This window comes from Dromiciops gliroides, chromosome 4 (assembly GCF_019393635.1).
Source record: "Dromiciops gliroides isolate mDroGli1 chromosome 4, mDroGli1.pri, whole genome shotgun sequence".
NCBI lineage: Eukaryota > Metazoa > Chordata > Mammalia > Microbiotheria > Microbiotheriidae > Dromiciops > Dromiciops gliroides.
In genome coordinates this window covers 393,440,429-393,453,200 of record NC_057864.1, presented here as the reverse complement: position 1 = coordinate 393,453,200, position 12,772 = coordinate 393,440,429, and the positions used below count along the sequence as shown (strand labels likewise).

At 34.0% G+C, this 12,772-nt stretch overlaps 1 protein-coding gene across 4 annotated transcripts in view; it reads left to right on the top strand.

Moving 5' to 3' along the window:
* Positions 1-12,630, top strand: part of RGS17 (regulator of G protein signaling 17) — a 198,523-nt gene extending 185,893 nt beyond the window's left edge. For all 4 annotated transcript variants that reach the window (XM_043962987.1, XM_043962986.1, XM_043962984.1 and 1 more), the window contains one exon: positions 5,450-12,630. In XM_043962987.1, the coding sequence (XP_043818922.1) occupies positions 5,450-5,638 (189 nt within the window). In that variant the 3' untranslated portion in view covers positions 5,639-12,630. The remainder of the gene's footprint in view (positions 1-5,449) is intronic.
* Positions 12,631-12,772: the final 142 nt, after the last annotated feature.

The window sequence follows — 12,772 nt, the reverse complement described above, 5'->3', positions numbered from 1 at the left end:
TGACCATATTGCTCTCTTCATCAAGAACCTTCAGTGGGCCCCTCTTGCTTCTAAGGAAAAAAACAACAACAACAAAAAACTCGATTGACCATTTAAGTCTTAACTCCAGCCTATCTTTTCAGGTTTATTAAATATTTCTTGATCTCGGATATTCCATATTCCACTTGCTGTTCCCTCTATATTACATCCCATCTCCCCTCTCTATGACTTTGTTCAGGCTGCCTTCTGCCTCCACCCCTGAAATGCACTCCTCTTCCACTTCCTGGAATCCCTGCCTCCCTTCAAAGCATTGACTACTCCGATTGATGGTGACACCCCCATCCATCACTTTGTATTTACTTGGTATATATTTGAATTTACCTATTTATAGCCATACTACATCCCCAAAGTTAAATATGAAATCTTTAGGGGAAGGAATTGTCTTTTTTTTTTATATTTGTATCCCCAATTTTGAGGACAGTGTGTGACACAGAGTGGATGTTTAATAAATGCTAATCAATCTATCAATAAGCTCATTTAATCATATCTATTTTCTATTTGGCCATTTGGATATATAGACTAGTAAGTCATTGGTAGATAGGATTAATTGGATTTCAGTTTTCCCTTTTTGATATTTTTGTCATCAATTTCACAGCATTAAAAGCTTCGGAGCAACTGGACCCAGCAAAACATCAGATTTCCAGTTTTTACAGAGAAATAAATGGAAGCTCAGAGACATTAAGAAATACTCAGAGTTACATAGCTTTAGTAATTGGCAGAGCCAGGAGACTCGACCCCCTGTTCCTCTGACTCTGAATCTAGTTTTCTCCAGTGAGCCTGTGACTCAATCTAATAACAGAGTTCCTGCTGAAGACAAGGATGCCATAGTCTGAATCAATCTCCTGTTACTATGGTAGACCTCTCAGTTTATATTTGTATCTTGCCTTTGCCAAATATCCCTGACCAATATAGAAATATTTCTTAAACAAGCAGTAAGCTATTAAGGTATGCATTTATAAAAAATGAAATACTTTTAATTTTTTTAAAGTATATTTTAGCCACTAGTTATTAAATTTGTAATTTTTTCCAACTTACTTTGTGCCAAAACATTGTTAATCACTAATTTCTTTATGGCTCTTGAACACAAAACAACACAGACATAAGTTACTTTGGTTCCTAAACTATCCTTTCCTTGGTATCCTAGTTATCCTTTCCACTGCCTTCAAGACAGCTTATGTGATCTCAGATAGTGGTTTCAAACTGTTATATTTCTTCAAGCTAACAGTTTTAAACTTTTCTATATTTTTTGATTCTTAATTATTGAGACTTCATTTTCTTCAATAATTAAGATTCCTCTTGGATTTGAAATTGAGAATTGGTAGCTGTTTTGAGCCATCTCAGTATGTCTATATCTTTGTTCACCTAAATATTGGAGTGTATTTAGAAAATCTTCATCTTGCCATAACCCTGCAGTTGAAAATAAGCTGAATCAGGTTAAGATCAGAAATTTAAATGCCCATGAAGCAGAAACCTAAAGGATATTTTAAAGAAAAGAAAAAAAAAGTTAGTAAAGAGATACTAGATAGTTTATCTAACAAATGAGGATATCATATACCCTTGTTACTGAAACCGAAGCATATTTTAAGTGACTCACTTACAGATTTTTCTTTATTTGGGGGATTTATAAGAAAGACAAGAATGTAGCATAGCAGAAAGTAGCCAAATTTCCTCTTAATGACTAAACCATAGAATTTTCTTCTGAACCAATGATCCCTAGACCAAGGGTCCTTAAATTTCTATTCATTCATTTGTGTGTTTTTTTGTTTGTTTTTTGTGCATCTTTGAGCTCTTTGGCAGTCTGAAAGGCAACCTTTCAAAACACTAATGCTAGCCCTTGTTTTCCAATGGAAAAACAATCACAATTCTGAATAATTTCTTACTCCATTTGAATTTTTGGCTGGCTAGTACCAGATAGGCTAATTGATTACAAATACCCATCCTATCATCACTGGAATTGAGTTTCTTTCCTTACCCCATCCTTTTTGTTGTTGTTGTTGTTGTTATTTGGTTTTGGGTTTTTTTTTTGTTTTGTGAGGCAATGAAGATTAAGTGACTTGCCCAGGGTCACACAGTGAGTGTCAAGTGTCTGAGGCTGGATTTGAACTCAGATCCTCCTGAATCCAGGGCTGGTGTTTTATCTACCGTGCCACCTAGCTGCCCTCCCCCATCCTTCTTAAATACTATTTCCCAGTAGTTGTTAGCTACTGAACCCCAGAACATCCTTCTTTCCTTCCTAAATTAGTTCAGCATCTTGCTTACAGTGTTTCCTCCCCAACACCTGCTCTCATAATAGGAAACTTCAACATTCATATTTATATTGCCTCAAGTGACCTAACTTCCAAGTTCTTCAACTTATTCATTTTCCAATGACCTGTTTTTCCACCCCACATATTAACTACACAGAGAGAAGAACATGCCCTTGATTTTACCATTATTGTGTTTTACTTCCAAGTTCAATTCTATAATTCATTTATAGGATCATAATATTTTATCATTCCAACTATTCCTCTGTCTTATGACCCCCTAACCCTATTCTTCATCATCACCAAGACCTCCATTTCTTCTACCCCTTAGTTTGGGCCCCAACACACGCACTCTCTCAACTCTCCTCCCTTCCCTCAATCCCTTGATGAACCAGTTCAACTGTACACTAGCTTCTTCTCTCAAGTCCTTTTCCCCTTTATCTTACTGCTTGCTGATCATACTGAGCAAAGCTGCCTTTAGTCATCTTCATATGTTACTGAATGAAGCTGGAGAAAAACACAAAACCATCTGATTTATGTTATGCAATCTCAATTGGGTCCTCACTGCATCAACCTAATTCTTTTATATTTTCCTAATCAATTCACTATCCCACTAACCAGAGCAGATTTTCATCCCTCCTTAGACCTCTCATGGCAATCCCTCCCCTCACTGCCTCTCAGCTGAAAATTATGCCTCTTACTTTACTGAAAAAAAATGAGGATATTCTTTGAAAGCACTTTCCTTTCTTCTCAGCTCCTATCACTCAGATAGTTTCTACCATTGTCTCCTCCTTCACTACTGTTCCACATGAAGAATTTCCTTCTCCTTGCCAAAGCTAACCCCTTCATGGATTAGTTTGTATCCCATGCACACATGATTCCATCCCATCTTCTCCAGCAGATTGCTCATATCATCTACACTTTCTCATTAATCTTTTCTCTCTCCCTGTCTATAAACTGCTTTCCTGCTGCCAAATAACATGCCCATATCTCCCTCATCCTTAAACCCTCACTTGTTCTGTTCATTCCTACTAGGAATACTACCATCCTATAATTCTACGTCTCTCTTCTTTGTGGCTAAACTTGAAAAATCAATTCATAATTAATGCTGCCATTTTCTCTCCTCTTACTCTCTTCTAAACTATCTGCAATCTGGCTTCTAACCTCATCATTCAACTAAAACTGCTTTCACCAAAAATTACCAATGATTTTCTAATCACCAAATCAAATGTTTTCTCCATCCTCACCCTTCTTTACTTCTCTATGGCCTTTGACACTATCAGTCACTCTCTTCTCCTTTATGTAGTCTTCTCTCTAAGTTCACATGATACTGCTCTCTTCTGGTTCTTCTACCTTTATGACCACTCCTCAGTTTCCTTTGTTGGATCTTCATCAACTTCATGTCTACTAACTATGGATGTCCCCAACTTATGCTCTCTGGGTTGTTTCACTGTTGTCTTTTGTTCTTGAGGAGAACCAAAATGATGTCACTACGTTGAAGTCAAGGTACAGTGTGTCTAACTGTGGCTGCTCAGACTAATATTAGGTCGGAAGGTTCTACCAGAGGTCAGGCACAAATAGTCCGCAAGAACATGGGCTCTTTTAAGAGAATAGTGGATGTCCCAACTTGGGCTCACTCTTACATGATAATTTCATGAGTTCCCATGGATTCAATTAGCTTTATATTGATGATTTTCAAATCTAGTTATCTATCCCAAACTTCTCTACTGACTTATAATCTTACATCTGCAACTGCCTATTGAATACATCATGCAGTGAATGTCTCACAGACATCTTAAACTCAACAAATCCAAAATGGAACTCATCTTTTCCCCTAAAACCTCCCCCATTCTGAACTTCCCTATCATTGTTGCCAAAGTGATCTTCCTAGGTATGGGTATGAATCATGCCATTCTCCCTACCAAACAAATTCTAATGACTCCCGATTACTTCCAAGATCAAATATAAAATTATTTGGTTAACTTTTAAAGACTTCCATAACCTTGACCCTTCCTCTCTTTCCAATCTTCTTACACTTTTCTCCCTTCCACATAAACCATGTACACCACTATCCAACAGAAGGACCTGAGTTCAAATTCGGCCTCAGACACTTACTAGCTATGTGACACTGGGCAAGTCACTTAACCTCGATTTACTCCCTAAAAATAAAATAAAATAGGGGGCAGCTAGGTGGCGAAGTGGATAAAGCACTGGTCCTGGATTCAGGAGGACCTGAGTTCAAATCCAGCCTCAGACACTTGACACTTACTAGCTGTGTGACATTGGGTAAGTCACTAAACCCTCATTGCGCTGCAAAAAAAAAAATTAAAAATAAAATAAAATAAATATGTTGACTGACTGATATACTGAAATATTAATAATTAATTAACAATTAATTTAACATTAATTAAAAACTGATGAGTTGGTTTTTCTAAATTTTATTTAACTTCTTAAACTCAGTTTTTTTCAAGGAAAAGAGTAAACATTTCAACATTCACAATATTAACTCAACAAAGATTTACTAAACACATACTATTTGTAAGGCTTTGTGATAGATTTCCAGGATACAAAGGTATGACATAGATACAGGTAGGTAACTTAGCAGTTAGGGCTCTGGACTACCTGAAAAAATACCTGAATTCAAATCCCAACTCAGACATTTACTGATTGTCTGACCCTGAGCAAGTCACTTATCCTCTCAGTCTACCTACCTTATAGGGTTATTGTGATGATCAAATGAGTGAATGCATGTAAAGCACTTTGTAAACCTTAAAGCACCATATAAATACTAGCTATCATTATCCCACTCTCAAAAGGACAGAGAGATTATGTATATGAACTACTGTACACAGGATAGGGAGATATGTGCTAAGTAGAGGGCCAGGCAAAATGCAAAGGCCCACTTCACTTGGCAGAGGGGTTGTCAGTTAAGGCTTCATAGAGTATGAAGTTCCATCTAAGTTGGAACTTGAAGTAGTGGAGGGATGTCAACAGATAAGAGAACTGATAAGTGATGGTGATGGGAACACTGCTTTAAAAAGTCAATTATCAAGGATTATGGGCATTGATTTAATCTTAAATGTTTATTTAAATGACATATCTCTACTCATTTTATTTCATCTTCCCCCAACAATATCATTTGACATGTCAGTTTCTATTCCTCACAGGTCAGTCTTGATTCTCGAGTGAGAGAGGTGATCAATAGAAATCTTTTGGACCCTAATCCTCACATGTATGAAGATGCCCAACTTCAGATATATACTTTAATGCACAGAGACTCTTTTCCAAGGTTTTTGAACTCTCAGATTTATAAGTCCCTTGTTGAAAGTACTGCTGGCTCTACTTCTGAATCTTAGTTACCACGGTTTTTTTGGCTGGGGTGGGAGGGAATCATTTTGGAGGGCTGGGGTGGGAAATTCAAGTAGTTCCATAACATCAGAAGCTGAGTTCCTGGAGAACTACAGTTTAGCACTACTCAGGCTACTGTGAAAAAAATACAACATATTCTGGTCTTTGTCTCCATTTTTACCAAGGTCATTCATGGTTAAGTTTTTTTGGGGAAAAATCAACAATGGAGTTGCCAAATGACATGTATTTTACACACCACTTACTTTAACTGCAAGCAAGATGTATTTGTAGTCCTATGAACAGTCTCCTTGTGTATCCTCACATTGCATGTGCAAGGTAAAGCTGCTTCATTTGCCACTTAGTTGTTGTAATATTTAATCCAATAACATAACTTATCTCTGTATTTAAGGACATTTTGTGCAATATGGTCTTACATAGAAATAATTGCGGCAAATCGGCTGGGGGTTTGCATTTTTTTAGTATAAATTACTACAGAAAAAGCCAATTTTTAAAGTGTAACAATGGGATTCAATATGCTATACTGTATTCAATACACTGATTTTGAAGCCAATATTTCTGTAAAAAAAAAAAAAAGAGCTATTTATCGCTGTTTATTTAAAAAAAAAAAACCATCATGGGGACTTCCTCTGGTTGTTCACTGCCAAAACTGTGGCATTTTCGTTACAGAAGAGTTTGCAATGTCAAAAAAAAAAAAAAAGCACAAACCATTTGAAGGGATCATGTTTCAATGACAAAATCTACTCGATGATTTTGTTTTTAATTGTTCTAAGGAAACAGAACCTGTGTACATTTCAAATGTCAGATACTGTAATTGATTTATTAAAGACTGGCTATCCAGTTCTAACACTATTGTGTAATGTTATGTACTTCAGCAAGGGAAAAAAATAGGTTGATATTTTAGTTTTTGAATATGAAAGATTTAATAAAAGATTGCCTACATGTAGCATTTTAAAACATTTTGATGAATAGCATCTGTCCTGTGGCATATTTTTCTTGAAGACAAATCCCATGAAAAGCTATGTTTTTAATCAAGGGTTTTGAAGAAGACAAATAGCTGCTTCAGACTAGTGAATTTTGAAATAGTTCCTCAAGAACAAGAAGTTTCCAAAAATAAGTAGTGTTAAATACCAAATATTAAATTCTCAATCAGACATTCAAAAGACAGTGTAGCGCTTGAAGCTTTTTGCGGCTCAGATTCTTCTGTAGGTAGGTAGGAAGGAAGGAAGGAAGGAAGGAAGGAAGGAAGGAAGGAAGGAAGGAAGGAAGGAAGGAAGGAAGGAAGGAAGGAAGGAAGGAAGGAAGGAAGGAAGGAAGGAAGGAAGAATCTTGCCTAATGTGGTTATGCACTTTTGACATTCAAGAAAACAATATCCTGTAACGTACAAAACACCATCAGCTTCATATTTATATCATAGTGTTATGTTGTAAATGTTAATATCCCCTGGAGGCTATTTTTTTAAATGCAAACTTGGTGAAAATAACTATGTGACTTGAAATGAAAGTTGAAAAATAGTTATATATAACCACTTGAGAACACTGGCCTTATTCTAGGGATGATATTAAAATTTTAGGTTTTCTTTTCCATTTTCTTTTACTACCTCTCATTTATTTTTAATTTATTAAACATATTTCAAAAGAGCAGGTTTGGAGTTTTAATTTACAACTTATTTTACTTGAAGCCTGACATTATAAGTTTTTGTGTCCATGAACCTAAAGCATTTTAAACTGTTTTTAAGTGAATTTGATTTTGTAATTAATATAGAATTCAGGAGCTATTTAAAGGGCTATTCTCTACTCCCTATGCAAATATTTTAACTGTTGTAGTGTTTGACAAAATGGGATAAAAAAATCCAGAATAAAAAACAAAATATTCTGTTTACACTGGCGTTGCTGACTATCCTATCATATTCAGCACTTTTAAATACATTGTTATTTATGAAAATGTAGTTAAAATGCAAGACATAAAATATTTATAACAAACATTTCTTTTAATAAATGCCTGTTTTGTCTGAAAATGTTACTGTGTTATGCCATACTTTATTCATGTTGGTTAGTTATTTACCATATGAATAAAAGTTTTTAGTACTATACTAATAGACTCATAGCTATGAATATGTTTACAATATATGATAATTCATATTTTTTCCTGAAGAATGAAGAAAATACTAGAAAGAATCACCACTTCTACTGTGAAGTTCTGTTGTTTCTGAAATGACTTAAACTTTTTTTCTGAATTAGAATTACATTGGTTATACTACTACTGTGTATACATATACACATATGGTGTATTTTCATACTTGTTACAATGTGGAGGCACAATAACATTGGTGCATAGAACTAAAAACCATGTAAAATACTATTACAAATATTGCATGTATAAATCTTTTAAAATGTAGACTTTATATTCTTGATGTTACTATTTGATGGTGACCTGATAGTCAGAAGCTATCTTTATAAGATACTTTGGACCATTAGATGAATTGTCTGTTTGACAATACTTTTACCATTTTACCAAATCTAAACATAAGGGCCCTTATAAAACAATATTGATCTCTAATATTGGAGTTCATAAAGTATATATTTTGAAATAGGTGCATTCTTTTGGAAATTGTTTAGGTAGTTGTCTTGTGGAAGAAACTGGAATAAGTTTACACATTAATTTTTTTTTCCACTGTGTGAACATTTCCATAATAAACTCCTATTTTCAGGGGTTTAAGATTTAACCATAGAACCCTGAAGTTTCTTCCTAGAAGTGGTATCTGTATATTTTGTGTTCTATCAGATTTAAAGGAAAAAAAGTCTTCTTTATATTATGTTTGCTATATAAATAAAACAGGAAACAAAATCAAGAAACAAAAAAGAAAAGCCCAGCAACTTAAGTGGTGTCTATTCTACCATTTCAATAGCACAACATCTGTTTTAAGATTCTAAGTTCTCCAAATGTATACATTGTTTTTGAAGAAAAACAAGGCCCCTTGGAAGGTGCAAAAATATATTTTAGGCCACCAAGGTGGTTTTCTGCATGCTGCTATAGTACACTAACGACAGTGGTCTGAAAGTGGTTACTGCACTTAAGAGTGTCCAAAATGAGCTGCATCTACATTGGAAAGTGAAGGAGAGATTGTCCTCTGGATAGTTCAGACAAAATGCCCTGATATTGAGAAAAGGGACTTTGATTGTCAGAATTTTCCAGAATGCCTATCTGGTTACAAATAACAGTAATAGGATTATTATTCATCTCTCCACTTTATTTATCCTAGGTATACAGGTTTCCTCCATGGCTTTTTATACTTTGCGAGGGTCTGGATAAACAGACTTTTTTTTCATTTGCAAAAGTGTAGGATAGTAGTTTTGTCAGGATTATATGAATTGAGTGAATACGGTGCAAACTCCAGCCATGGTACATGCAGATTTAAGCATTATGGGCACATTTGTATTTACTTGTAATAAGAGCTAAGAACAATTTTGATCTCAAAATTAGTATGGACAAGAGCCAAGGCCACAATGTGGCATTTTTTTCCTTTTGGCTGCCTTTTAAAAATTGTAAATAATGAAGATAATCAATTTTGAAAATTGTTTAGAGTGCATGGTGGGTGGGGGATTGTTTATTAGTATCTTTTAATATTGCCTAAGTATTTACTTGTAGGATGAAATGTATTAATGTGTATTTGCCTGATAATTCAGTATTTCAGAAGGAATAGGAGCAGGTAAATAATGTGCATTTATTGAAGACAAAAATTAAACTCATATTCACCCTGGGACTGAACTTTAACTGATACCTGGATCTGGGGTTTGATCTATATATTTGTATCTTTCTAAAATGACAACTTTCTATAAAGTCAAGCAGCGTTTTGACTAACAATTTGCAAAATATCAGAGGGTCACAGATTTCAAACTAGAAGGACTGATTCTAGAGCTTATTCATCCCAACACTATCATTTTACAGATGAGAAAACTGAGGACTAGACACTTTAAGTGACTTACCTAGGACCATACAGGTAGTAAATTAGCAGAGATTGGATTTGAAACAACCAGGTTTTCTTATTCCAACCCCAGTGTTTTTTCTACTGCACTACAAAATATAAAGTGCTTTAGGCCACTGTAAAGACTGGAAAATAGGAAAGTTGTTTTTTTCCCCTAAGTGTGAAGATAAAGAGACTTCTTTTGAAAATGCCTCCTAGGGGGCAGCTAGGTGGTGCAGTGGATAGAGCACCGGCCTTAGATTCAGGAGGACCTGAGTTCAAATTCGGCCTCAGACACTTGACACTTACTAACTGTGTGACCTTGGGCAAGTCACTTAACCCTCATTGCCCCACAAAAAAGAAAAAGAAAAGGCCTCCTAACATTTTCAAAGAACTTTTGAACCCCTTCAGAAAACAATTGAGTTATTTCCCCCAGTGTGTTCAATATCAGATATAGTTTGGGAAGAAGTTAGAAAATTTTCAAAAAATGTAACTGGCTCATATTAAACGTCCAATAAGAATTTGTTGAGAACATAATTTTTGTTTCCCTTCATAGTGGTGTTTTTTAGAGAACCGTCTATCAGGCCATCACTTGATTCCTAACCAAATAAAAAATGCCTGTTCCAGTGAGCAAGTCTATAAAAAATGTTGACATTTCTAGTCTTAATTTCTGCAACAGTGAACATTGGCAAAATACAACACAGTGTGACATTATAAAAAGTATAAATCATAAAGGGTTTTTTTGTTGTTTTTTAGAAATTTGGCTGCAACAATATTAGTGGGTGAATAAAGGAGGTAAAAAGTAGTGTATATTAGAGGTGTCCTCTGGTCATACTAAAAGAATGGATTTACTCTACTGAGACTTCAAAGGAAAAGAAGGATCTAGAGCTCTTAACAACAACAACAACAAAAAACCTCTTAAAGTGACAATTAACAAGTAAAAGTATAGGGCATTCAAGCTAGCCACAAAAAGTAATCAGCTTTGTAGGAACTGTTCTCAGGTACATTAACTGTACTCTTCTCCTCACTATTTTTTCTTACACGTTACCCTTTGTGCTCCAAATATTTCTATATTTAAAGTGTTGACCTAAAAATGACTTTTGACAGGGCATTCTTATTTTAAAACAAAAAACCACATTCATTCTACAAATATTTATTGATCACCTAATAAATGCAAGGCATTCTGCTAGGTGCCAGGAGATTTAAAAAAAAAATTAATAGGACAACCATCTTCCTGCCCTTAGGATGTCTAGTAGGAGATATTAGACTTGCAAATCCATATACAATTAAAGGTAGAATGTGCAAGTACAAAAAAAGAAAGCAACAAAGATACACTGGATCCTACTATTTCAGAAAAGGGCACAGTTTACCATCTTCTCAAATGAAGTGTGCATTTAAAAAAAATAACACCTGCATTTAAAATGTGTGGCAAAAAAAAAAAAAGGTGCTTCTTTCAAGATATATCAATGAGGCTTTCCCATAACTACTCTTGTTTAAATCTGTGTGTTTTTAGTCTACAATAAGGCACAAAATTCACAATTCATGATTTTTTTAAAGTTTCATGGACCAGCCTATTAGAGATTTAGAAGAAGTTATAAAGGTAATAGAACAACAATTTGCTATAATGCTAGAAAATGTCAGAAAGTAAACTGCACAATTTTGTTTTAAAAGGCAAAAGGAGAAAATAGTTTAAAATCCTTTTCCCTAAAGTCCCATACCTGGAGTATAAAAAGCCCTTCACAAATACTTATTGATGGATATAAAAATCATAATCTAAATAGGAAAAAATAAGCATCCAGGATTTTAACTCAAAGGACTGAATTAAAGCTAAAATTATTTTTAAGTTGGAACTTTAAGGAATATGACAGTTGTATATATTATTAGAAAATTATCCAAAGGGCAACAGTGGAGGAATAATCATTTAAAATATTTAGTACTAACGTGATAAATATTGAAAAATATCTAAATTCTTTATCACAATATTCATAAACATGTTTAAAGAATGAACAAAATATGCTAAACAAAATACACTGAAATTCAAAGTGAAATCTCATAAAGTGAAGTATATAATTGATGCCTAAAATAAAGTTTCACAATGAATGTTCAGATAATTGAAGTGAAAGTGTTTTTTTTTTGTTGTTGTTGCTCTAATTGTCTGAATAATTATCTTCACTTTCCTCTTTATTTAGGTAGTAATGACCTGGACTAATGTTTTGGGATTCCCCTAGATTTTAGCTCATCTCTATGATGATACCCTTTTTGTTGACTGGTGTTTTATTTTGCCCTTCACAGAACATTGAAATTCATGTATGTTTTAATTTTCAGTTGTTGTGGCTTTTACTCACTTGTCACAATTTTAAAGTTACTCATGTATAATTTTAGGCTATCTGATCAATTTAACAAATGTTAACGAGAACTCCAAAGCATTTGGTCTTGTAAAATTAATGATATTTAACATTTGTGTAATTTTTTAAACTACCACTCATCTGTCTATACTTTGATGGATTTTACTGGCAGTTATCAGTGGACCATTAAAAAGTTTTGAATGCATGAATACAATTTAATAGGCAGTACTCTAGGCTCTATTGCAAGGCCAGGTGAACTGTAGGGACTCTATACTGACCAGACTTTTTTTTTTTTAATGTAATAGAATTTGAGCATGAAATTAATGTGAAAAATTCTAAATCTTGTTTAAAAACTAAACATTTTCCTTTGAGTTTTCAAAGTGGAAAAAGAAACCCTACTAATGTTTTCCTTTCTGACTATATTGTGGAAACATAGATGATATTGTAAAATGCATATGCATTACATTGATTTTTATTAAAAGGTTTTGAAATTATAAGGAATTTGATAATGTATCCTTGGAGAATTTACCATTTTCCCATTGGTGTTACAATTTAGTAATAAAAAGTACACTTAATGAATTGTTAATTAATTACTATATACATTTGAGGGGGGAAAAGAATGACTCTGGATTCTTTTCAATGGTTGTATTATAAGGTTATTGCTTACTACAATTTTGCACCTTTTATAATATAATAAAGTATATTCTTTAAATGACTTATGTTTTGAGAGTTCAGCTGAGAGTCTTATCATGTGTAGTTATAATCATGATCATCAATACAGATGTTATGGTTAAAGACAACCCAAAGATTAGAG